The sequence below is a fragment of the Gallus gallus genome, chromosome 1, assembly GCF_016699485.2.
Source record: "Gallus gallus isolate bGalGal1 chromosome 1, bGalGal1.mat.broiler.GRCg7b, whole genome shotgun sequence".
Classification (NCBI taxonomy): Eukaryota; Metazoa; Chordata; class Aves; order Galliformes; family Phasianidae; genus Gallus; species Gallus gallus.
In genome coordinates, this window is record NC_052532.1 from 76,585,423 (window position 1) to 76,612,555 (window position 27,133).

Consider the following 27,133-nt stretch of genomic DNA (forward strand, 5'->3'; position numbering starts at 1 on the left):
TCTCTGATTGCTACAGACTGGAAAACCTTCCCCTTTTTCACTCATAGCAGCTTACTTCTCTATTTCTAATCACAGCTGTTGAGTAGTTTGTCCTGGACAAGGAAAATGTGTGCATAGAATCTGATTTCAAATTATTTTCCAATAAAGTTTAATAGGTAATAGATTTAGGCTGGATTTTTTTCCCCAGACAGCTCCTTTTTGAATGCCATCTGTAACTTGTGATTCGGAGACAAGAGAATCAGATATGAATAATGTTTGATCAACGTCTGGCAAGCACAACTGCTATCATTAAACTGGGCTTTTATGAGGCTTGTTGCATGTTCATAAGCAAACTTAAAGCAAGTCTTAATGGATAATGAAGTCAGAATTTCTACTAAGCTGGCATAGTTGAAATGAGGTTACAAGAGAACCAAATTCAATTTAAATAAATTGTAAGTACTGAGGAAATAAGTTATCAGTTTATCAAATTATATGTAAAAACAGTCAAATAAGCACGACTCCTTTATCATACAGAAAAGTCAATCACAGCATGGCAAGCATGGCATTTGTGGTAAATGGATGGCCATGGATTTCTCTTATTTCCCATAACTGTTATGGAATCAACCTCAAAATCACCATCCTTGTATAACAATCCATTCAGCTCTGTTTTTATTTCATCATCAGATCTTAAATTAACTTTGTGACTTTCAGCAGCTGAGAATTAGGGAAGGACAGTTTTGTTTAATCTCATTGGAGAAAGGTCAGTCCTTGCCAACAAAACTATTTCCTCTTCTATTAATATAAGACCTAGTTAGGCAAACAGAATTGAATAGAACTTGCCAGCTTTAACAATCAAGCCTTAGTAAAAAACAAAAAAACAAACAGAACAAAAAAAAATACGGTTATTTCCTACAATCAAAGGGCTTTTTCCTACAAGCAAAATCCAAGCAACAGTTCTCTTGAAGACCGGGGCTACACAGGAGTTCAAGGATACCGTGAGTAATACCGACACTTATGAGAAATAACAAGGGGAATTTCAACTTTAAAAGAGGAACCTTTTGGGCAGAAGCTGCATATGTGCATTTGCAAGAGGATAGCGTTGATTTTCTCTGTCCAAGTCTTTCAGCACATAGCAGAGAACAGAGGAAAAAATGAGCATTTATATTGTCAAGATCCATGCTGGAGTATTTTGCTGCCTTTGAGACAGGATGCCTGGAGAAAGAAATTAGGTACTCCCTAGTATTGTGATAATGCTTTCAATTAACTGTGTTGGCTCCTTTAGTCATGTGATAATGATTTGAGCAGTTACTGAGGCAAGCCTTTGTAAAGCTCCTACAAACGTACAGGAGTGCACACTTGTAAAAATGTAGTTGCTATTAGGAAAGTAGCTCCACAGCTGCTCTCTATTTCATTTGAATCACAGCTGCTAATCATTGCAGCTTCACACACACATCCCTTATTCCCTGGATCAATTTATAACAGAATGAGCGATTGGCTATGATAGCATCAGCACAATTATTGCTTTAATTCCTAAAGCAGGACATTTATAATCAGGAACTAAGAAAGAAAAAAAATAATGTGGATCTGCGAGGCATTTTCTGATTATGTGTATCATAAAAATGGCAATCTCTAATTTATACCAGTCGATAGGAGAATTGGGTACTTTCTTCTCATCTACTGTAATGTTGGTGTTTGGGGGAAGGGTTCTAAAACCAAAAGGCAAAACCTCTTTTTTTAACTTTGTAAATCATTTAATGTGTGATGAGAGACACTGTGAGAAAGTAAGAATATGTCCCCGGAGTGATTTCTGCTCTAAAACAGGGAGCAGCACAGCTTGGCTTATTTAACTTCACTTCTGAATATCACAATTTAATAACTGAGATTTATTGCAGGAAGAAAAACGTAGCTTCTGATTAGTGATGCTCCTGTTTAAGAAGCAGAATGAAGTTTGCATCATGTGTCTAGCTGTGTTTTTTAAAGACACCTATTGAAAATTAAGCATATAATACTTGAGGACCAAACATATGTTGTATGGTAGCTAAGTCCTTTTTGGGTGTATTTGGGTATGGGTTAGGAATAAATTGTGAATTCATTCTTTCATGTATGGTATGTATATTCCTATCCAAAGCACCCAGAAAACTGCCATTGGAGGTCGTCCATGTAATGTGTTGTGTAGCCCTGGTGTGAGCTTTGGTCCCAACACCATCCGTTAACTTACCATCCTCAGGCAAAGTGACTTCTGCAGAAGTCAGAGTCTCAGAAGAAGGACGTCCTGGTAGTAAGCATTTCAATTCCCTTTTAGCATGAACTATTGATAAGTGAAACAGGCATGTGCGGTTTCCCCCAGCTGAGAATTTTGCTTGATTAAAATCAAGGCAAGTACAGAGGCTGGGAAACGAGGACAGATGTCACCTGATGAGGTTATCTGTCATGTAGAAGAGGTGGTTCAACTCATTTGTTGATTCCGTGACAAGACATAGCAAGCACGTTGACCTGACCTGTCCTGTAGGTGGAACTCACAGTTAATCCCGATGAGTGTCTCATTCTGGTTGATGATGCTTTTTCTGTCTAAATTCCCCCTGCAGTTTCAGCTAGGTAGAGTACTTGTTCGTGTCCTGTGACTTTGCCATGGGACTCTGCATTGCTAGGCAGCTGCTGTGATCTCTTTCAGAGATACCCTCCCTTTGGTTGTGGAGAAAGAATTTTGCTTGCAGAGGCAGTGGAATGCTTCATGATCTTTGGACCAAAGGTATTGTTTAAATAATTGGTGTTATTTAATTTTTATTAGAAGACCAGATTCTGTGTGTTAGAGCAAAGTGATCCTAGATTCATAGATAAAGTCAGAGGTCTCCTAAAGATCTTACAGATAACAAAAGGATCTTAGTAAAAGAGGGAATAGAGGGAAGGAAGACAAAATGCATTAAGAAACTGAGAGTTACGCATACAGACTTATTACAAATCTAACAACAACATAATAAACCAAATTTAACTCAGAGTAAAAGAATGTTCTAAAAGAGAATGAGCTGGAAAAAAATAGCAATTGAGTACAACAATGCTGCTTTCTTGCTGGAGAAATGCATAGGAAACACAAGTTGACTGGGTAATGGTATGTTTTGAAAAGAGTCCATTGTTGGATATTTATGTTATATGGCAAGCGTTTGGGTGGAGGGAATCCTATCATTCTCAGACCTTGTCCTGTTAAGGGAATTTCCTTAAGTTGTTCTTTACTTTGATAACACTTGCTCAGAGCAACTTGTGTTTACAACGAAAGAGAAGGCTGATAAATGCATAAAGTCTTAATCACTGATGTCCTGTCTCCAGGAGGCTCCCAATAGCTCATAGAGCTACCCAGTGTTGCACGGCATGGAAATTTTAGAAAAATTCCCTACTCAAGAAAAGTCAAAAGAGTAGGTTGCTAGCTTAGTAATCAGTTATGTTTCGAGAGCATGGCAAAATAAAAGGGAAGGAGAGTCTTCCCATAGAAGATACATACCTGATGTAATAAAATAAACTATAATAATAATAAGCTATATGTTCTTAAATACACTTGGAAAGTACATTTTGAAGGAACGTACGAGTCAAAGTCCACATCTTTAACATGTATCTTCCAAAAGGCAATGAATACATCCAACAGTGAAAATGCGGTAAAAAGAGAGCAAATGAAAACCAAGGGGAAAAAAAAAAAAGATATAAATCTCTTTTTTTTTATTCACAGATCTTCATGCTTTGCTGTACATATATTATGCGTTGAATTTTGAGGGACAAGAAACAGAAAGCACAAGCCGATTGAGTTTTAGAGGGCTTTCTGGCAATCACCCTTAAAAATTAAAAAGGGCAAAGACACCTTTTTTTTTCCTCAGGTATCTATCTTAGAGTTCTTCAGGTAGGGCATCCCCGTGTCTGCAGCAAAATGACTTCCCTCAAACTGCTTTGGGCCAAATAAAAGCAGTCATGAATAGGGCCACTGAAGTACATACGCTTACATGGTTTCTTTTCCTTCCAGTAAACAATGTAAACTACTAGCTGCATACTGACATAATTTCAATTACAATAATTCTACATTTCTAATCTCTGACATCTACTTTTGATTTGTAATCCTGATTCATAAGGGTACTGGCAGTAATAGATGACCAAGCTTCAAAAAACAAGAAAGACACTTGCCACATAGTGCTTTTTTCTAGTCCTTAGTTAGCAAGGAAAGATGTTTACCTACCTGAAGACTAACGTAACTCTGGATGTCAGAGAAAGTTTTTAAGCTGTGGATCTTCAGAGGACTCCTATCTCATCCATTGTCACTGGCATCTTGAAAAAGTGCCTCTTCCATTGGATGCAGCCAGTAAGTGATTGGAAAACCATGAAGATACAGAGAGGCACGATGCTCTGCATTGGAGCAAGGGGTCTGTGCACGGGGCCATGGTGAGAAGCAGATTGTTCCCCATCATTTGCCCGTAGTGCACCATCTTACCTGGTCCATTTTGACCCCTTAACAATTCCAGGATGTAATCAATCTTTCAGTGGCCTATAGATATAAAAAATAATTGGGAACGTAATTTGTATTGAAAATGTCAAGAAATGGTGTAAGTAGCCAACACAGAGTGTTTAATTCCCTTTTCTCCTCTCAGCCTTCTGGACAGTGCCTGAAAGAACTTGCATCAGCTGATTAAGGGCATCCTTTAAATAAAGAAAGAGAGTTTTCTCACAACACTGCAGTTTACTGACCCACATAATGGTTGAGCAACTGTCTCTGAAGCAGCTCATCTAAGAGCAACAGAAGTCACATTGTGACCTCCCTCTCCACACTATGTGGAAATCCTGAAGGATCCAGGAGCCTTCAACATGCAGCCAGCCCTGCAACCACCATCTGGAAGACAGCAGCCAGGAAACTCTGTGGGACCTTTGAGACTTTTGTCTTCAGCTTCAAAACTAACCCATAAAGAAAGGCATGGAGAAAGTGTTATCTGTTGTGGGTCTTTGTGTGTGTGTATTTTTTTTTCCCTTGAGTTTTGTTTTTCTCTCTTATTTTCATTTCCAGTTTTGGTCTTTGCTCTTGTGAGAGTGTCATTGCAAAACATGCCTTGTTATAGCAGTACAGTCGTTTATATTTCCAGTTGCTAAACTGTTTTTAATTCTCCTCTTCTAAACCTTCACTAGATCCAAAAAACATGGCTATTGTGTTGGTTTTTTTTTTTTGTTTGACTCAAAGAAAAAATTCTTATTTGCGGGAGAAAAACATGACTGCTGAGAAGGAGTGCCTGTAGGTTTCTGTGGCATAGGCACAGGCAAGTTGGCATGGGCAATTTCATTTAGGAAATCAGTTGTGTGGTTCAATTGAGTGGGGTCCAGCCGAGGTAAACATTCACCACATAGCAGAGTGGTTTATAGAGCAGGAGGAGAATGACCTCTGCTTATAGCAATGCATCCTGCACAAGCTCCCTCTCTTCTGCTATGACCTCAGTGAGTCTCACCACAAAGTACGTTATCTGTATCCTCTGGTGCATCCAAGTTTCTTTCTCCTCTTTCCTAAGAAAAGGCTGAATCTGGAAAAATTATGGTTTGTGTTTTGCAGTACACTCACAGAAAACATGACAGCTGACTGAGGGAAATTCTGTGTTAAACAGAAAAATAAACTTGCTCCCAGAGATCTGCGGTAAAGAAGATCAAAGTGTACAAGCTTAAAATAAAACATAGCAAAAAAAAAAGGGGAAACCAGAAGACAGCAATCATACTTTTTTTTTTTTTTTTTCATGTAAGAGCTGAAGAGTTTTACACCTTCTCCACCAAAAGAGCACTCTTTGGAATCATTCAGAAAGGAGAGTGAAGCACCTTGGGTGGCATGGTGTGAAGGCTTCTCCCAGATACATGGAAATAGCACAGGAAAAACACAAAGGCACTGCTAACCATCAGCTGCAAGCCAGTAGATGTAGGAACAGTTCTCTCACCTATAAATGAGAAATACTTGGGGATAGAGCCTTGGCTGTTAAACAAGATTATATAGGTTCACTATGTGAATTCAGTCACAGAAGTGTTCTGCTTATCAGATGAGTCATAGGGCTTTTTTTTCCTAAATAGATACTTTTTTTTTTCTCTTGACCAAACCATGTGACACGTAGCCTCAACTCTTTAAGCCCCGTAGGATTACTTTCAGTTGTCTTTCACTATGGTTCCTGTTACACGGTGGAAGGTTGCCCATTTCATCACTTCTGGTAGATGACATCATTGCGCTGTCTGTCTCCGCCACCTACTCCTCCTGTGTCACCCTCTCCTCTTCCTCTGCTTTCAATTCCCCATCTTCTTCCCTGTTCAGCTAAGGGCAAGCATTCCTCTCTCCTCTGTGCCAGTTGTTCTGGACACTCTGGCCCTTTGTAGTCCATGGATTCTGTGCCCCTCCCATGGCATACCCAGTAATCTCGAACCTCACCACATTCACGGTTAACCAGAGGTATGTCATAACATGCTTCTGGTTGCTAACAGCTGTTAAAGCACAGAGAAGTATTTCCACTAGTTGATGGGAAAATGTGAGATTAACTTTCTCAAAAATCTCTCTTGAAACTTCTTCCTGTTTTACTGTTACTTGGGGAGCACTGGAGGAGGCACTGCAGTGTTTTCAACCTCTAAAATACTTCTTTAATTTTTCCTTCTTACAGCATCATGGAGGTCTGCATATTCTTTCTTTATGCCATAATACTTCTCCCAGGTAAGAAGCAGATTTTTAATTGTAAAAATTGTTTAGATTATTTGTGTCCTTCTATGTGATACATTTACATTTACTTTGATGCTCCTTTAGTAGTAATTAACAATTTCAGTTGTACAATTAAGGTCATATAATCTATGTGATACGTATTTAAACTGTGAGCAGGGACTCTATAAAAGTACTTTCTCTCTTCAATTTTATATCTTTATGTTACACATTATTCGTGTTGCTCTTAAATTTTCAATTTAAATCTATTTTTGAGAACGTGTGCATATCCCCTCTGTATATAAGAGAGGACAGCAGTATTGACTAAAGACTAACAGCTTGATAAGGAATAAATGGAGTTTTAGGCAGCTGTGGAGATCACTGCAGTCTTTTGCTCCAGAAAATCAGTCAAAACTTTGATTCAGGAGAGAAACTGAATCTTCTGAACACAGCAAATGTGTTTGTATCTGCTAGAACAGAGGTCTGCATTTCTCATCACAAGAAAAGCCTGTTCTCCCAGCCCATCACTACCCCATAATATCAGTGGATATAGGCTGTGATGTAAGTAGGAGAAAAATCATCCTGTGTGTAATACAGACCATTCTTTTGATGCATGAAGGCATAATCATGTTTACTGACTATTTCTGTTAACAAGTTCAGTAACAGAACTGTTAAATCCGACATTTAATTTGCCATTAAACTCTAGATTAATTACAGAACAGTTAAATCTGACATTTAATTTGTCATTAAACTCTAGATTAACTCTTCAGTGAAACAGAAATCTTTTCCTGTTTCTGACCTCCTGGCCATACATTCCCCAGGCACCAACATTTACCACACATGCTGCATTTACACTGTCTTCAAAACTGCAGCACTGTGTTGTTTCCTGAAGAGAATGAACTCAAGTTTTCAAATTATGCAGCTGCCTCATTCACGACAGAATCTGATTGCATACACATTCGAGAACCGGGTGGAGCTGTGGCCTTTTGCCTGAAGTTAAATCTTCCAAAATACAGACTCTCCCCGGCTCTGAGCGGTAAGCCTGCCTTGGAAGGTGAAATATAGGAAGGAAAACAAGAAACAGATTTATGATCTGAATGCCACAAGACTAAGTGCATTGGTGTGAAGAAGTATGTATCCTCCTATAGCTAGTGGGAGAATTTGTCTAAATGCTGGTGGGTTTGTGCTACTGTCACTAAGTGTTGCCTCCACGACTGCAAGCATTTGGTATTCTTTTGCAGCTGATGGAAATCTTAATTTCTTCTCTCTCTCTTTTTTTTTTTAATTGAAGGTATTGCTGCCAACGTACATCACGTGAAGTCATTTCTCAATCACACTGCATACCTATCTTGCTACTTCCCAAACTCTCAGAAAACTGACATAAATAATGTAATAGTTTTTTGGCAAAAAGGTACGGGTGAAGTGGTACATGAAGTTTACCTTGGCCAGGAAAAACACGATCACCTTAATTCTAAGTACATAAATCGTACCAAGATGGATATGGACAAATGGACCTTGCAATTGTTAAATGTAGGGATTGTGGATGAGGGGCAGTATAAGTGTATTATTATGCACGTGGACAAGGGACCAAAAAAGCTCATACACGAATCTGAGTGCTTACTGAACATCACTGGTAAGTAATTTTTCCTTATTGTCATCTGGCCATTTTTTTGTTGTTGTTGTTTTGTGAGCTTGTTTGTTTGTTTTCTTTACTTTTTAGGTCTCTGTCACTTTCTTTAGTTCAGGCATGGACTGTTCCCATGCCACTAGAGGTTTACCTGCAGTGGAGAGAATTTCTAAAGTGGATAAAAGTGTTTCTTCTCAGTTTCTTTCTCTTTCTTAGAAAATTCTCATTGTGAATTTGGTGGAAGTGATCAGAAGAAGTAGAAAAAATGAGGAAATAATTTGCTCAATATTACACATTCCTGACTCCCACCCTGTCACACTCTATAGTGAAAACCACCCTGCCTTCTTCATCTTGCTCCCTGCAAGTTTCATGGCTTCTAGGACTCCAGAAAATACAGTTTTTATTTGCATTTGAAGCACTGCCTTCTATTAAAAGGAACAGCATTAAGAATGTTGGTGGTAAATTACAGTTGAAACATAAAAAGATTTGTGCAAATATTCAGCTATTTTATGATGATAAAAATCATAGGGAAAATGTAGAAAAGAGCAGCTAATATGTGGAGGAGTAGAACATCATATGGCAGTTATGGCAGGACTGAAAATCTCTACAGAAACAATGCAGGCATTGGTCAGACTCAGCTTGATTTCTTGCACATTATCAGAGGCAAGGACAGACTACAGGTGAGTAGGGTTCAGTGAGGAAGTAATCTTTTGCTAGTATTTTTTAAGATTTTTAAGAATTACATCTTTTTATAATGTTTTTCTATTTTATATCATTTTCTTGGTAACCTTTGTCTGTATGGTCTCTCTTCCATTTGGACAGTGGTAATCATAAATAACAGCAGCTTCTGATTTTCACTGGTGTTCTCAGACTTCAAAAGAAAATAGGCCATGTGCAACAGCAGCCAGAAAGATTACCAGGATGCTTGAGCCTATTTAGCATTGTACTACCAGCAAGTGTTCCCTTGATTCACAAGCAAATAGGAAACATAGGTTGTTAATTCCAATTCTCACAGAATTTACATGATGAATATTTTCAGCAGTTTCAGACCTCAGAGACTCACAATTTGCACTCAATAGGAAGACCACAATTAATTTAACACGTTATAGAAGTCTCATACATAGGCATTAAAACTCTCCCAAACCTTTGATATAGGAAGCCTGTTTAAAATAATTTGCTTCTGTGTTTCTTTCGAATGTTTCTCTTCGGTAACTTCCCAGAAGAAGGTAGAGTACAGAGGTCAATTAAAATAAAAAATAATTAGAAAAAATACAAATGTTGGAGTGTACCTCTGCTTGTTTCTTAACTTCATAGAATATATGGAAGGCTACTTTTGTAGTATGAAGTTTCACACTTAAAGTGGACTTAAGAAAGTTTGAGCGTATACAAGAGTGAAAGGTCAGTCAAACAAAACTCTCCCTTAGTGACCAAATCTATTCCAAAATACCAAAGTATCTTCTAATATAGCTTAGGTGTGTTATTTATTTATGTATATATGTATGTATCAGGACAAGGTACAGGTAGATGGATATATAGGATATGTATTGTTTACAGACAAGATTATTTATGTAAGAACAATGAACACAGATCCAGATTCTCCAGAAAGATTCTCCAGAAAGAGAGGGCTTCATAATGAGAAGTTTTGTCATGTAAAACAGACAGGTAGGGATCATGTTGAGAAGCTGCTTAACTGGAAATTCTGATGTTTAGATAGTACATCTCTAGTTCTTACTTAAGATGGATCCATAAGGGAAGCAGATGAGACAAGGAAAGCTATTTCAAAACGTGCTGCTGCTGTTGGTGGTGAAACTGTGCCAGAATATATACTACAGTATCTGTCCTCATTTTCAAGGGGATGTTGAAAAACTTAAAAGCATGAAAAAAATCTCTTCTAAAGTTATCTGGTGGCTGAAAAAAAATGCAGTTCAACGAGAGATGTTAAATGATCAATCTGATTACCTTCTAACAAAGAAGACTGCGGAGACTCTTGTTTTCAGAGAGTGGCAACCCAAAATACACATACAATATTGGATACTTAAAAGGGTAATTAATTCAGTGAAGATATAAGAACCATTAGTGGCTGGAAACAGATGAGAATTAAACCACGTCATTTCAGGATGCATAAACAAAACAAGTCAGAGCGATAACACCGCTTGAAAAATATTAAAGTCTTGATGGATCTACTGTCTCTTGAGGTATTTCAGTCTGTAGCCTATTTGTAAGACACATTATCTCCAGTTACAGATTCAAATTCACTGGGGCTAGGCTTAGAGCCTGGATCTAACACTTCAAGTGTGTATATAGAAGAATCAGACCCTCCATTACACTCATATCTCCTTACCTCTTCTCCGTATAGTTTTTAGTACTAAAAGACTTTAGCACCAACATTCTTCAGTATTTTCAATGAAGTTTTGAGCCTGAAACTTCTTTTGCTTTGATTAAAAGCTTTCATTATCCTTTGTATCACATGTTTAAACAGTTCTGTCCAGTCCTTTTTCACCAATTATTTCTTGCTTGGGAAACTCTTTTTTTAAAGCAACAGAGAAGTTCTTCATTGAGTAAGATCCAATGGCACAGAGTAAAGGAACCTGTACTGTAGCCACTTCCACATAAAAAGTCGAGCGAAGCAGGCACGGTTTGTTTATTATGAGGTATCAGTTGATCTAGAGAAGGTGAGAGAGACATAGTCTCACTGTCTGGCTGATATGACCTATGTCATTGAAACACTCCAAAGGCAAGGAGCAGCAAGTCTGTGTGCAGCAAAAACATAATAAATCCTTCTTAGGACCCACACTGCTTTCCTAGGAAGACTTTCTAGGTTTGATTTCACATGAAAATCTCAAGATATTGACAGGGACTGTCACAGGACATAGTATGTCTGACTCATGATGCTTTTTCTTTGGTCTGTTTCAGCCAACTATAGTCAACCTGTGATAGCACAGCTACACACTGGGGAACCAAAGCCCAATGAAAACCTGAATCTTTCCTGTTCTTCCAGCGGAGGTTATCCAGAGCCCAAGCAGATGATTTGGCTAATTTCAAGTGAAAACATAACAGATAGGCTTATACGACACATGGATGTCTTACAGGATGCTGTCACAAAGCTGTATAATGTTACCAGCAAGCTGAATATCCCAGTTCCTACAAATACACTCACTAATATTAGCTGTTTGCTTCACCTTGGAGAGCAGCAGGGGAGCCTTGTCTCAGTGCCGCTAGTCATAGGTGAGTTTTCGTTTGCTCATTCTAATTTTTTGCGTGGGTAGGAGTTGGGAAAGCTTCATTAGAAATGAGCACAGGTGGCAGCATAGTCAAAGCAGAGAGTAAACCCTAAGTAGCAGAAGGGGCTACTTACAAGGCTTCTGTGTTTGCCATCCTGTTCACTGATAATCATGGCCACCAAATTCCCTCTTCTGTTTTTTTTCCATGGGAAGCCTTATTACAGAAAGGAGAGCACAGAAAGAAGGAAGGCTACTGCTGCACAGAACAGAGCACAGCCCTGTTCACCCATCCCCCAAATGCTGCTGCAGCAGCAAAGCAAACTGAATGCATGGATTAGGCTTCAACCTGTCTCTGAAGGTGACATTTAGCTGTTCAGATAGAGCCTGCTGGATCACGGAGAACTGCTGAGGTTTAAGAAGCATCTGGAAATCAGCCTGCTTAAAGCAGGGTCAGTAGGCAGCCTGGGGCCTTATCCAGTTAAGTTTTAAATATCTCTCAGGATGGAGACTCCACAAACTCTTTCAACAAATTGTTCCAGCATTTGACCATTCTCACACTACAAATGTTTTTTTTCTGACATCTAAGTGCTTGAGCTGCTGCTCCTAATCTCTTTCTAGAGAGAGGCAGAAGGCTGAACAGAAGAGTCCCTTGGACCAAATTTGGCTCACAAACTGTAAAATAGACTGTACAAAGCTGAAATGTAAAGGCCACAAAACTTTGATGGGTTTTGGAAGTATTCCTAGTGGTTTCCACAACATTTGGCAGAATGCAGTGTGAATTCCAAAATGACCATTTGGGGATTTTTTTTTCTCTGGGATTGTGCCTCTTTTCAGACATCTCTTGCAATAAATTCAGACTCTGTGCCATCCCGAATGTTCCCCGATGATCACAGTGTCAGTTGTGTGTAGATATTCTTCATGTGCCTCACAGTTTACTTTACCCTTTCTAACTGAAAAACTACATGCCAAAGTGAGCACCCATGAATATCATGATGCTGTAACATTCTCCTGGATTCTGGGCCCCATTACAAATAAGCCAATTGCCTAGAGATGGGGAACAAGAAAGCAAATTTATCTCTCTCAGTCCTAATTATCTATATTCCCAGGTACTTTATCATTTTTATTGCTGAACAACTCCATGTATATTTAACCAGGCCATGGCTAAGTAAGAGAGATTAGGAGGCATGTATGAATTCTGTTCTCCGAGTGTTACGTAACAGAGCACTGCACAGACCACCAGAAGAGAAGGTGCCATAGGCAACAATTCTCCAGCTGCAACTCTAGCAGTTTAGAACTTGGTGCCTGAGTACCAACAAGATTTAATTGCAAGAATATTATCAGAGTTCCATATGAATTATCCTTTCTTTAAACTAAAACTGTAAGTGTTTTATTTCCTAGGACAGGAAAACAGTTTTGATATGTTTTTATTCATAAGCTATGGCGCAAATATATCAAAATAGAATTGGTTCCTACTTCAGTCATTTGCCTTGCACATCTCCTTTAAGACTGTGTTGAATGTGGAGTGCTGTTCTTCCCCTGGTGGAAACAAGAAACTCAAAGGGACTGGTAACATTGCAGAACGCCTATTAGAGAAGAAGCTTACTACTTACTTACAGGCTTCCCTATTTACTACTTACTTACTACTCCAGATGAAAAAAAGGCTTGCCACTCATTCCCAAAGAAGATCTACAAATCAGTTTTCTTCACTTAACTTTAACTAGAGGGTTAAGTCATCACTGCTATAGATGGCAAACTGGCTTTGATGTCCTTCCATTCCAGCACTTGTAAATAATATTAAATTATAATACAGAAGTCTGAGGTTTGCAAAGCTCTACATGTTGCTCAAGCGTATTAACGCCACTAATATTAGCCATAACTACTAATGCATCCTTCTCTTCCCTATTCAGTTCTTCTCATCCCTGACTTTAAAAAGTAGCCACCTAATAAACAGTAATGGTGAATAAGAAACTAGCAACTCTACAGGAAAAAAAAAAAAAAAAAAACCCTTTATTCAATGACAGTTGCAGCTGTGTCACTTGCTATCCCTAGCAACCAAAACCTCAAGAGCACAATAACCAGAAAGAGAAGGAAACTCCCGTACATTCCATCTCTCTCACGTCCCTTAGAGCTTTTCATTAAGCTTTGATCTTAGTTCCAACAGTTACCAAATAATAACATATCCCAGGTTATTTAAATTTTCACAGTACCAGAGTAGTAGTAGCCTAGCACTGGCATCATGGGCTCTTGTATTAATCAAGCTGCCAATATTTCATATAACCCAAACATCAGAAATAGCACTTTTCCTTACTGTTGCTGAAATGGTTGTTAAGCCTTGGGGCACCTGCTAGTTATTGGGGGAAAAGAAAAAAAAAACCATACGGAGAGTGATTTCCTAGCATTATTAAATATTGTAAAAGCAAAGAACAATTAGGGCCCTTCCATTAACTTCTAATTTACATAAATTTGAGTTAGGATGGGTTAAGCTAATCGTCAGTAAATTAAATCTTTGTTATATGCATCTCCTCTTATTCAGAGATACCGGCAGAAGAAATGGAACCGGTGAAGGTAAATTTCTTTGGCCCACTTGTAGCTGTAATTTTACTGGTCACGCTTCTTCTGGGTTTTTTGATATTGAAGAACAGAAATATCTCATCTACCAGCCAGAGTAAGTAGTTACTTCTCACTCAGCTCTCCCCTAAATCACAGGCTTTGCTTTGTTTTTCCATGAACCCCTTGCCTACATTCCGCTGCTGACAGAAAGCTGAGTTTTACGCTGGACTCAAACTTCCTTGGACAAATTAGTTCCTGAAATATCTCACCCATCCAGCAGTAAATCCAAACACCTTTCTCCTGTCTCATCCTGTAATCCATTTGTCCTTCTCTGTGCTCTGTTAGACTGCCATGGCACAAGCTTACTATTTTCTCCTGCAGCTTCATCTTTTATTATGGCTTATTGGTAGATTTGGCTCCTAAAATCACTGATTTATATAAATCTTTTTTTGTCCATCACCATTTGTAAGAAAAGTAAGAATTTGTAAGAAAAGTGGAGCTGGGAGAGGGGTGAGACAAGATTTGCGTTACGTACAGGCAGTTCTGTCGTCACAGAGGTGAAGGATCCAACGTATTGCTCCACCACAGGCTGCCCAACACTAGACTGGAAGAACCATCCTTACACCAAAAACAGGAAGTGACCTTTGCATTCCATTTCTCTGTTTTATTGCAGCACTAGGTCTCATCAGTCCAGGCTTTATTCTGCACTGAGAGGATGATTATGCTGACATCATAATCTATCCCCTCTTGTATTAAGAAGGAAATTAATTCCTCAGAGTCAGTCCTGCTTCCTTGCACACCCAAGGGTCCTGAGGCCCTTCTCATTCTTTTTCCAAATCCTGTGATAACAGGACATTTATCACCAACTATTTCAGCTCCTATCTCTCATATTTCTGTAAATCACATGTTCATCTATTTCAGGTGTCAGTCTCGCAGTCTAAAAGATATCCAGCTTGAAATAGAGGCCAGCAGCTATAGACTGCTGACTGGGAACCATTTCTGCACATAGTGAGGCCTGAGGTCCCGTTCTTTCAGATGCTGCCAGAACAAGAATCCTCTCCAAACACTCTGCAGAACAACATGCAATAATTTCGTCTGATGACTGAAGTCCACTGTCCAGTGTTCCTTGCTTTTATTTTTGCTACAGAACAGTAGCAAATACAATACTCATTCTGTCTCTATGAGTTTCTTTTACCCTTTGATGAAAACTCTTCTGATTTATTGGGCATTTTGGTCAAACGATTGTCAGTGTTCACCTCAGTCTTCTACATTATTAATTGGCACACGTTAATTTTCCTGGCTCCTGGTACAGTTACTCTGGCTGCAGTCCTGATCACTAAGAGGAAATACCACCTTGGACCTTCCTGCACTCAGTGGCTTGATTCACTTCTGCATGGACTAATGTGGTTTTGCCTTCTATGATACTACCTAGATATGAAGAACTGAATTTAGTGATCTCGTTAAACCTGGAAAGAGGAGATGAACACCTTGCCATCCACATGCCACAAGAAAAAAAAAAGAAAAAAGAAAAAAAAGGGGGGAGGAAATCTTTCTTCTAACACAAAGAGGTATGATGTATTTAGCAACTGGACAGGAAGGAAGATGGTGAGATATGAATGGCAGAAATCTTCCCACTTTGTCAACAGTAACAAATAAGCAGAGAAGCACAGCAAGCAGCTGCTCCAACTGTTACAAGTATGAAATATCTTCTTTTCATTGTTTTCTTTTGTTTTGTTTTTTGCTGGGACTCCTTCACCATTTGACAAGGCCACAGAAAACTGCTAAGCACTTAGCAGCACTACTATCACTGGCTAAGTGGCAGGTTTTTTAAGGGCAAAGGCTGACTTGGGAGAATGCTGAGTGTCTGCGTAAGAAGAAGCTGTTTAAAAGTCTAAGCACTCCCCAAGACCCTGCAGTCTTCAGCTGTATGGTTGGGTTTGACACCTGTGACTGTTTTGCTGTATCTTTCATTATGCTCTGTGACACTGTAAAATGCTGTCAGTGAGAGTCAATGAAGAGAGCAGAACAGCGAGGGTTGCAGAAGCGACTGTCTCAGAAATAGAAAGAGTTGGGCCACAACCTGTGAATCGTTGCCCTCGCTGGAAATATGATCAGAGTCAGGGTATTTAATCATGAGCCATAAATGCTCTGGGCTTTGTATGGCCTTGTACCAGCAACTTTCTTGTAAACTCCATGGTAGAAAAAGGAACTTAAAGGCACTGCCCCACCTTCTGAGAAAAGCCACGAAATTTCCTTAGGGCATCTGAAACTAGAAATAACTGAAGGAAAAAATTGTTTTTAATATAATTTTCTGTTATTGTACCTTTTTTTTTAAACTATCCAAGATTAATATCTTCCTATGTATTACCGACCAGATGCTGTACTACAGGTTTTTCAGGTGGATGCAGGGATAGAATATTGAAGTATGAGGTATCATTCATTTGTGTATAAATCTAGATATACAAAGTTAAGCAAAGCAGATACTGAAAAAAAAAATGATAATAAGTGGGGCATGTTCCAGTTTGGTTGACTGTCTTCTCCCTTTCTTAATTTGGCGTCCAAGTTTAAAGATACAGTAGTCCATACACGATGCTATGCTCAACTATAGGATATAGTTTTACCTTTCAGGACAGGTTACTTCTTTCATTCAAAATGTTCCAGTCCTCAATCTTGAACAATGTTTGCATTTTATTTTCTGTGATGCTACTGACAACTTCCAAGAAATATGCAGAAGATATGAGACAAATTTTTTTGAGATCTTGATTGCGTTTGTAAGCCGCCATAATATGGACATTAACATTACATTCTCAAGACAAAATTCAGCTCAGATTTGCATTCTGGGGACATAAATTCTCCACTGTTCCTACTGGGTAAAAAGATTCTTTTCTGTTGAGTTTTCTCATTTCTGATTCTGTTTTCTGTTGTTAAGAATTGCTGGACTCCACCTCAGTTTCACCTGTATTTTCACGTGAGTAAGAGAATTTGCATGTTATCTGGAGTTTGTAACACCATTTGGGAGTCAGTTTATTAAGCTATTATGCATCAAGCCAAACATTTTTATTCAGATTAGTATCATTCAAATGATATGAAAAGTCACAGCTCTTATTTTCATGTAAGGTTTTATATTTGCTAGCAAAATTATTTAATGACATTAAAATATACATATTTTTCTGTGTTGGTGATTTACTCTCCTGCTGTTAAAGCAGTGTATTGGGGAATACCTACATGCAGCATTCTCAGGGAGGAAACACTCCCATTCTCAGATAATAAGAAAGGTATTGCTGCAATGACCAAGAACAGAACAGTGTTTCAGATGTTCATTCACAGAGCTGGATATAAACTCACAACTGTGGGTACGCATACAACCTGGACCTACTAACATATATATCTCAAAGATAAGATACAAAATTGCAGCCTAAAAACTTGGCCTTTTGATTCCATGCTGCAGGTTGCCAAATATATCTCCAGTGCATCCTTGAATCTCCTCAAACTCTCAGTTACTATTTGATTCCATAAATAAATGTATTAAATTGCCGGGTGTACTAACTAAGGAAGATACTCAACAGGTTTCTCTTGGTCCTTTTAACACACGCTGTTATTCAGTTCATTTTTTCCCCCCTAACATTTCACTTCCCACTAAAGTCATTCTTCATCTCAAATCCTCACTAACATGGAAGTCTTGTTCGAGCAACAGCTACAGTCCACATTATTGGTACAAACAACAAGCCTCAGATGTCTTTCATCTTCCAAATGACTAGATTCACAAAAGCATCCCATACACTCTTTCACTCACAGCCTCAGAACTCTCATCAGCCTTGATGTGCAGCTGGTCATCTTTATATACTGAGGCGTAAAACCATCACTGACCTTTTGTGTTTGTCCATAGTAAGAAACAATAGCCAGCTCATGAAGAAGGCATCTGGAAATCTATGCTAGGACTCAGAGTCCTTCTCAAACACATTTGTTAAACAAAATAAAAACAACAACAAATCAAAATAAACAACAACAAAAAACCTATCACTACCATCTGACTACTAACGCTACCATACACTATCATCAGCCAAAAAAATAGTCACTCAGTGAGTTAGGTTTATTTGTTCCTAATTAGTGAAGTTGTTTATTTCCTCATTCCTCTAAGAAGAAAATCACTTGGTACTCCTCTATTGCAGGCTGTCAACTTTCTTCTATTACCTTACCAATTTCTCTGCCTCCTCTTTTCTTGCTCTTAAAATCATTCCTAATTGCCTCCTGCACCTAAAGAGTGTTAAAAAGCAATAAGCTTCAGAGAAAATCTTAGTTCATGTTTATTCAAATGCATTAATCCTCTGTGCTATTGTGGGTAATGAAAACAATAGTAAGGCACAAGAAAACGTGTAGCTGAGGTGCCAACATTTTTGTCTTCCATAGCAACATTCAGATTTCCAGGCTATCTCCTCAACTGCTTAGTAGGTATTTTTTCTTTGGCGGCATACATTAAGTCATTAAGTGACTCTATAAACACGGCAGGCAAACAAATGAGCAGACACCCATTACATTCCACAGCAAGGAAGAACTCCATTTAAAAACATCATTCCTTTACTTTAAGGTATAATAATATGGAACTCCTGAAAAGCAGTGTGATAAATCAGTAACCAGCATCCTAAGGTAAAATATATTGTCATTAGACTTCAAGTTGCAATAGATTGCTTTAAGCTCACTGGTTAAATAACACAAAATCACAGAAGAGCTGATGCTGGAAGAGACTTCGGTAGATTGCCAATTCAAGCAACACCACCTGGAGAAGTCTGCCCAGGATTAAGTTCAGATGGCTTTTGATTATCTCCAAGTAGTGAGACTCCATAACCTCTCTGGGAACATGTGCCAGGCAGTGCTCAGCCACCTTCGCAGTAAAAAAAAAGTAAGTTTCCTGATGTTCAGACAGAACATCCTGTGTTCCATTACTTCTTGTTCTGTCACAAGGCACCAGCAAAAAGAGCCTGGCTCTCCTTTCTTACAGCCTCTCTTTGGATATTTCTTCACATTGACGAGATTCTCCTTGAGCTTCCTTTTCTCCCAGCCTGAACAATCCCATCTCTCTCAACCTGTCTTCATCTGAGATGCTTCAGCCCTTTAATCATTTGAGTGTCCCTTCAGTGGACTGTTCCACTAAGTACATGTATTTCTTCTAATGGTAAGCCCCAAATTACACACAACACTCCAGCAGTGGCCTCACCAGCACTGAATGGAGGGGAAAGATCACCTCCCACAGTCTGATGACAACACTTTTCCCGATGCAGCGTAGACACTCTTGGCCTTCTTTGCCATGAGGGCGCACTGCTGCCTCATCTTCAACTTGTCAACAAGGAGATCCAGCTCCTTTTAGGCAAAGTTGCTTTATTACTAGTCTGTTTGAGCCTGTGTGTGGTGCGTGGAGATACTTCTTCCAAGGTCGAACTTCCCTCCATGAGTTTCCTGTCAGCCTATTTCTCCAGCCTGCTGAGATCTCACTGCATGACAGCACAACTCCTCCCAGATTTTTTATCATCTGAAAACTCTGCTGGGATGCATTCTCTCCCCCTTTCTACTCAGCTCTCTTGAGACCCCACCTGAAGAACTGTGTTCAGATATGGGGTCCGCAGCAAAAGAAAGAAACAGACATGTTACAAGGGTAACAGTTTTGAACTAAAAAAAACCAAACCAAAACAAAAAAAAATAGATTTAGATTAGATAATCAGAAGAAATTCTTCACCATAAGGATGGTGAGGCACAGAGACAGGCTGCCTGGAGTAAATGCATATACCCCATCCCTGGAAGTGTTCAAGGCCAGGCTGCCAGGCTGGATAGGGCTTTCAGCATCCTGGTTGAATAGGAAGTAACCCTGCCCAGGGGATCTTTAAGGTCCATTCCAGCCCCAATCATCCTGTGATTCCAAGATCATCTAGTTCATTACGAAGAAGAATCTCAGTTAATTTCACTATGGGATTTCTTAATGTTGCTGGTAACTCTTTGACGCCTTCCTTCTATGGAAAGCAACTCTCCTGCCAGCAGCAGTACCACTAGCAAGGAGAGCATCTGGAAAGAAGCCCTGAAATCCAGATACCGTCATAGTCCTTGACTTGCCATACTTCCTTAGTTATGAATTCTATGGTACATCTGCAAAATCAAGTGTTTGTGCACTTGGTATGTCCTTAATGCTGAGACTTGCACTCTTTTTGTCCACTACTTTTGTTAAGATAGCTCTTAAAACAAAAAGTCATGAGAATCATAAGAACTATGCTTAGCCAGCCATTCATTCTTAATTAGCACAGCTTATGTCAGAAGCAGATAGGGAAAAAAAAAGTAAAATGAGGTAAGAATAGCTTGAATTGCAGTTACATACAGACATGCACAGTCAATATAGCAAGTATATTGCCCACCCTCTTCCAAAACATACAGTTTGCTTTGTATCATAGAATCACAGAATCATAGAATCGCTAAGGTTGGAAAAGACCCACAGGATCATCCAGTCCAACCACTCACCCTTGGTTCTCACTAAACCAGCTTTTCTCAGCCTAGTCCTACTGTTGCTAGCAAGAGAAACTGCTCCCTTCTTAGCGTGTTCAAAAATAACAGTATCTCTACTACCTACGGTGCTCTTTAACATATTTATCAAATTAACATCAGTGATGGAATTGAGTGCACTGTCAGCGAGTTTGCTGATGACGCCAAGCTGAGTGGTGCAGTTGATGCAATGGAAGGAAGGGATGCCATTCAGAGGGACCTCAACAGACTTGCAAGATGGGCCCAGGTGAATCTAATGAGGTTCAAGACAGCAAAGTGCAAGATTTTGCACTTGGGCCGGAGGAATCCCAGGCACATATACAGACTGGAGGGTGCAGTCCTTGAGAGTAGCCCTGCAGAGAAGGACCTGGGAGTCCTGGTGGATGAAAAACCAAACGTGAGCCAGCAGTGTGCTCTTGCAGCTTGGAAAGCAAATGGTATCCTGGGCTCCATCAGAAGAGGGGTGGCCAGCAGGGAGAGGGAGGTCCTGGGGTGCAGAGGAGGGGCAGGAAGAGAGATTAAATAGACAAGAGAAAGAGAGAAGCTGTGCTGCTCTTTCCCCACCAAGGCAGGGATCCCTGCCCGGTAAGGAGCACCCCTTCACCTCTCGGTAAAAAATACCCAGGCTAGCATTTACGTTGCTCGCGCTTGTATCAAATACCAGCACGGCCACAGCTACAGCACTGATCAACGGCGACCCCAGATCTGTTCTATCGGCTGCTCCGATAAGTCATTTATTTGTCACGGTTTGTGAAAGCGTGCCAGTGAAAGTCCTGCCTCGGGAGGACTCTGGCAGGCAAATGCCAAAGCGACGAACGCGGCAACTACCGCGTTCACGGGACAGCAAACCTCCACGTCTGTGTGTGCTTTGTGACGGCATCGCAGAGTCACAGTCACCCCGTGAGCTCACAGTGGGCCGGGTGCCTACCCATAGCCAGCGGGCCCAGCCCGCATTGAGTCTTGCTGGCGACTCTCGAGGTGTGAACGTCTTCCTGTGGGAGCACGAGACACTGAGACCTTGCCAGTGCGTGAGACGTCAGAGTCCTGCGAGAGGATTGCCAGTGGCTAAGGATCCTACTCGAGGAACACCAGGCGTCACAGCTCCTGCCAGTGGCACCCGAGGTGTCCGTCACTGGTGGGACGCACGAGAGAGAGGCGCTGAGGCCCGCAGGCTGCCGACCGCTCTGCGAGAGGCAGCCTCCAGCGCACCCATCCTCGGAGCCTCACAGCGCCAGGGCGGCCGCAGCCATGAGCCGGGAGGCGGCTGCCAGCAGCAGCAGGAGGCGGGAGACGTGGACGTGGCCGGCGGAGGCCCACGAGGAGCCGTGCCCCATCTGCCTCGGCCCGATGGCCGACGCCGTGCGCGCTCTCCCCTGCAGGCACATCTTCTGCAGGGAATGCATCCAGCTCTGGACCGCCAACGCGTCCAGCTGCCCCCTGTGCCGCCAGTTCATCGGCACCCTGCTGCGCCTCGGCTGGCGCCCCTCGGGTCGCGCCCCGACCCGCCGGCCCCGGGGAAGGCTGCAGCGCACCAGGGAGCGGCGGGAGAGCAGATCTGCGCGTCGGTCCCGCAGCGCCCCACCAGGCCGCGTGCAGCGCAGCCCCTCCAGGCCCCCCCGCCCGCTGGTGCGCAGCTCCTCCTGGCACGGGGAGCCCAACCAGCGCAGCCGCTTCGAGGCACCGCCGCCGGACGACGAGGACGGGGAATGGCTGAGGCGGGTGGCACAGGAGCGGCAGGCGGGCGCCGGAGACCGCGCGCGGCAGCCCGACGGGCCCCGCTTGTGAGCGGGCGGCCCGACCTCAGCCGGGAACGGCAGCGGGGACGGACGGAAAGCGCGGAGCGCAGGCGGGGGAGAGGCTGAGGCGCTGCGCGGCTCGTGTGCCTCAGCTCTCGCGGAGCATCGCTTCCCTGCACTGCGCTGCGCTGGAGAAGACCGGCGGCAGCTCGAGGTCGCTGTTGCGTTCCCCGCCGGTCGGCCTTGGTCAGCCCGCGGCGCCCAGGTGTGGGCTGCCGGTACCACGGAGCCGTCCTCTGCACAGAGCCCAGCGAGCAGCGGCGGAGCGCTGGAAGAACATCTGGAGCATCTGGAAGAACGCTGGAGCATCTCCGCTACGAGGAGAGGGCTGCGATGGCGCTCCTGCCACTGAAGACCGAGAAGAGGACGCGCGAGGGAGGAGGGACTGCATGCTAATGGGCTCTCGGGAATGTCATGAAGATGCATGCGAATTCCTGCGTCCAACTATGGACTATGTGTTAGTTCAGCCTATATCCGTAGCACGCTTGTTCCTGACGGTGTGCAAGTTAGGAGGAGCTATCCCCCTGCACCCAGCGTCTGCGCAGCCTTGATTAAACCTACCTGATTTTGTATCTACTTGGTGGTTATGGAGTTTGATTCCGCACGTCGCCACAGAGAGGGCGCGCGGGGTGGGGGGGGGGGGGATCTGGGCACTGTCAGTAACCTTGGGTGCACCCTGAGACGGGTGGTAGAGCAGTTGTGGCGTCTCGTTCTTTCTGGGAGGTCAACGATAAATTCGGGCTGAGATATACAGCAGGCACAGGAGAGGTGGAGCTGCTAGGCCGGGAGACCCGTCCTGTTCCCCAGCAGCCACCCACTTGAGGCAGTCGCGGCGCTGGGCAGGGGACACAAGGCAGTGCCAAGGCTTTTTTCTCGGGAACAAAGAGCTGAGCGCAGGGCCAGGGCTCCAGCAGCGCTTGCTTCTCTGCACCGTGGCTACACCGGCACAAGCACCAGCATGGAGATGAGGACCAAAGTCCCTTTGCACTTCCCGTGATCATCTCTCCAGCACGGTGTGTTGACGGATGGCTCCCAGGGATTATCCAGCACTGGAAATACACTCTTGTCCCCTCCTGGTAGGCCTTGCTTTACTGGTGTACCAGGGGCTTTCACCACGCGTAAGCACAGAGCTGCTGTGCTTCGCCTCAGCTGATGCCCATGATCAGGCACTGCAGGCATTACACCACTGCATGTTTAAAGGGCAGGCCCAGATGTGTGAACAGACGTCAGCACCGAGCGACCTCAATAGAAGCCCACAGTGATGCAGCACTCACCAGTACTGTAGATCTGCGGATAGAGTTTGCCTTAAACCGCACCCAAAAACCCAAGCTCTCCCTCCCTCTGATTGAGAAAGCGGGCGGAGGAGGCAGGAAACCAGTGTGGCTTAGCAAGGAGGTGCTGGGCAAACCGAGGGCCAAGAAAGGGGCATACAGGCTTTGGCAAGGAGGGCAAGTGCAGGGATGCTGCCTGGACTTGCAGATGTGGGATGAGCAGAGCCAAGGCACAGGCAGAACTGAACTTGGCGGGGGATGTTACAAACACTGAGAGGGCATTCTACAGGTGCATTGGCCGGGAGAGGCAGGCCAAAGCCAGTGCTCCTCCTTTGGCGAGCGTAAAAGGAGAGCTGGCTTCACCAGGTGGGGAGAAGGTTGAGGTACGGAATGAGTTCTTTGCCTCGGTCTTCACTGGCAGCCAGGATTCTTGTATTTCTCACGCCCCTGAACCCTGCATCCCTGGACCTCAAGGTGGAGACTGGGGAAGTGAATCCCACCCCCCTCACTGGAAGGGCAGAGCAAGTCCAAGAATGCCTCACAAGACTGGAAGCGTACTATGGGGCCGGATGGCATGCATCCCAGGGTTCTGAAGGAGCTGGCTGAGGTGGGTGCCAAGCCGCTCTCCGTCATATTTGGAAAGTCGTGGCTGTCAGGTGAGGTCCCAGGCAACTGGAAGAAGGGTCACGTCACTCCCATGTACAAGAAGGGGAACAAGGAGGACCCCAGGGAACTACAGGCCAGTGAGTGTCTTCTCTGTGCCTGATGATGGATCAGATCCTCCTGGATGACATGCTAGATCACATGAGGAATGAGCGTGTGATCCGAGAGAGCCAGCACGGCTTCACCAGGGGAATCACAGAATCACAGAATGGCCTGGGTTGGAAGGGACCTCAAGGATCATGAATCTCACACCCGCCTGCCAAGCAGGGCCACCAACCTTCCCATTTACTAGACCAGGTTGCCCAGGGCCCCATCCAACCTGGCCTTGAACACCTCCAGGGACGGGACATCCACAACCTCTCTGGGCAATCTGTTCCAGCACCTCACCACTTTCCTTGTAAAGAACTTACAAGGAAGTAAGGTCTGGGAAGGTCATGCCCAACCAATCTGGTGGCCTTCTCTGATGGGGTGAAGGCATTGGTGGATGAAAACCTGAAGGTGAGCCAGCATCTTGGAAAGCAAATGGTATCCTGGGCTCCATCAGAAGAGGGGTGGCCAGCAGGGAGAGGAAGGTGTCAGTCCCTCTCTACTGTGCCCTTTGTGAGTAGGGTACTGTGTCCAGGTCTAGGACCCCCAGTATGAGAAAGACAGGGAGCTGTTAGAGATGGTCCAGAGGAGGGCCATGAAGATGATCAGAGGGCTGGAGCACCTCCCCTACAAAGACAGGCTGAGGGAGCTGGGCTTGTTCAGCCTGGAGAAGAGAAGGCTGCGGGGTGACCTCCATGCAGTCTTCCAGTGCCTCAAGGGAGCCTACCAACAGGAGGGGAGTCAACTCTTTACAAGGCTAGATAATGGCAGGACAAGGAGAAATGGTTTTAAGTTGAAGGAGGGAAGATTTAGGTTGGATGATGGGGGAAGTTCTTTACCAAGAGAGTGGTGAGGCTGCCCAGAGAGCTTGTGGATGCTCCATCCCAGGAGGTGTTCAAGGCCAGGCTGGATGGGGCCCTGGGCAGCCTGGTCCAGTATTAAATATGAAAGTGGCCCTGCCTGTGGCGGGGGGGAGGGGAGGGGGGTTGGAGCTTGATGATCCTTGAGGGCCCTTTCAACCCGGGTCATTCTGTGATTCTGTGATACCTTAATATCTTTCTTTTACATGCTTTTCATCTTTGCCTTTCCTCTACAAATCCTACAGAATACACAGTTTGAGAGACTTTTCTGAAGGGACTCAAGATACACGACTGAAAACAGCTTTCACTTGCCTTTCAGTTTGCCAGAACTAGTCTGTTTAACACCTGCGAGGGCTATTTCAGTCCCTGAAGATGTAGAAAAGGGCTTGTGACACAGAAACATAGAAGAGAATTTACTTGTGCTGTTAAATGCACTAGTGTATCCCGAACCATAAGCTGTATTTCAAAAATATATTAAAATAGTAGAAACAGAAGAAATAGAAAGTGACTAAGGCTCAAGAAAGCAAATCTTCAAAGTGACTTTTTTGGAGTTCAACCTATGCAGGTGAGGAGGGAGAAAACAAGAAAACAATTTGATTAATCTGTCTAGCATTCTGATACTTGGAATGACTAAGATAGATTAGGAAGATGGAAGAGATCTTTGCTCCTCCCAAGCAACTCTCATACTGGGTAGCCCAAAGTGGGATACAGTACTGCAGGGGTACTGCAGTACTGTGCACAGTACTTCTGTTACATAAAGCTGTGGAACTGTGAAATAAGGAGAGAAAGGAAGATGCTCAGTAGCATAATTCCTCATCACTGAATAGCATTTTAAGACAAACATCAGTGGACTGGTTTATAGTTTTCATTACTCAAGTAGCCTGTGGTAACAGAATGTATTATCAGCAAGGCAGAATTCAAGATTGTCTTGTAAGCTCAGACATCCTGCAGAGAAGGACTCTAACACTCAGAAACATCCTCTCTTCAGAGATTTCCTTTCTATGTCTGGGATATTGTACAACATCCACTCTCCAACTACTGTTTGGAATATCTAAGATGACATTTGGTCAGATTAGATTGGGTGACGCTGACAGAACTAATGGATAACAACAGAAAATACAGCTTGTCATCTTTTTCCAGGTGTATCAAAAGAGGTTGTTTTAAAAAATTGACCCCATTAACAGAGTATTCCTTCCTCTGTTTTAGTCTGACTATAATAAGAGCCATTCATTATACTTAAATGGTAGAACTATCTCTTAATGTTTTTGAAATCATGGAAAACAGGTTACAAGTGCTCAGGAGTGAACAGGAGTGAACAGATCGTAGACCTAAGTCTTGATTGAAATTCAAGAGGAAAGCTTCTTAAAATACGGTCAGTTAAGTTCTTCAGTGTTATATATGCACTTAGAGCAGAAAATGCTCTATGAGCACAAAACTGAGATACATTAAAACCCAGCCTTTCCTAAAGCAGATGTCTCTAACCTGTGTCCCGTGGGCTGCATGTGGTCCAGCACAACTTGCATTGTGGCCATCCCCTGCCCCATGCCATCATGTCATTGGATTTTCCCTTCCAAGCAGCCTGGCCTTACCCGAGGTGTGCACCCATCGCTCAGCAACAGCCAAAGATTGGTATGCTGTTAGCGCTGTATCGGCTGAAACCAGAGAAGGGGATGGTGCAGTGCAGTACTAACTCAATTTATGGCAAATATATTGTATTCATTTTGGTACTTTGGCTGAACATAATCATGTGAACAGAGAAAAATATGCCACTGTGCTTTCTGTTTTGATAAAGGAATTTGAGAATAGATTTAAAGATTGCTGAAAAAATAATGAATTTATATTTCTCACTTCATTTTCAGTCACAAATACATTACCTGCAAATTT

General features: G+C 42.6%; 1 protein-coding gene across 7 annotated transcripts; it reads left to right on the forward strand.

Annotated features, from left to right (window-relative positions):
* The first annotated feature begins 695 nt into the window (after window positions 1-695).
* On the forward strand, window positions 696-17,224 carry CD86 (CD86 molecule). 7 transcript variants are annotated; one of them, XM_040701389.2, is made up of 9 exons: window positions 696-1,208; window positions 2,651-2,728; window positions 3,695-3,839; window positions 4,602-4,919; window positions 6,624-6,673; window positions 7,947-8,288; window positions 11,196-11,507; window positions 14,037-14,168; window positions 14,975-17,224. In XM_040701389.2, exons 4-9 carry the CDS (start codon window positions 4,816-4,818, stop codon window positions 14,992-14,994), a joined length of 960 nt encoding a protein of 319 aa, XP_040557323.1. In that variant the 5' UTR covers window positions 696-1,208; window positions 2,651-2,728; window positions 3,695-3,839; window positions 4,602-4,815; the 3' UTR covers window positions 14,995-17,224. The 7 variants fall into 7 exon arrangements, with proteins under 7 accessions (XP_040557323.1, XP_040557318.1, XP_040557331.1 ...); XM_040701384.2 differs by having other exon boundaries at window positions 696-974; XM_040701397.2 differs by lacking the exon at window positions 3,695-3,839 and having other exon boundaries at window positions 4,602-6,418.
* The last annotated feature ends 9,909 nt before the right edge of the window (window positions 17,225-27,133 follow it).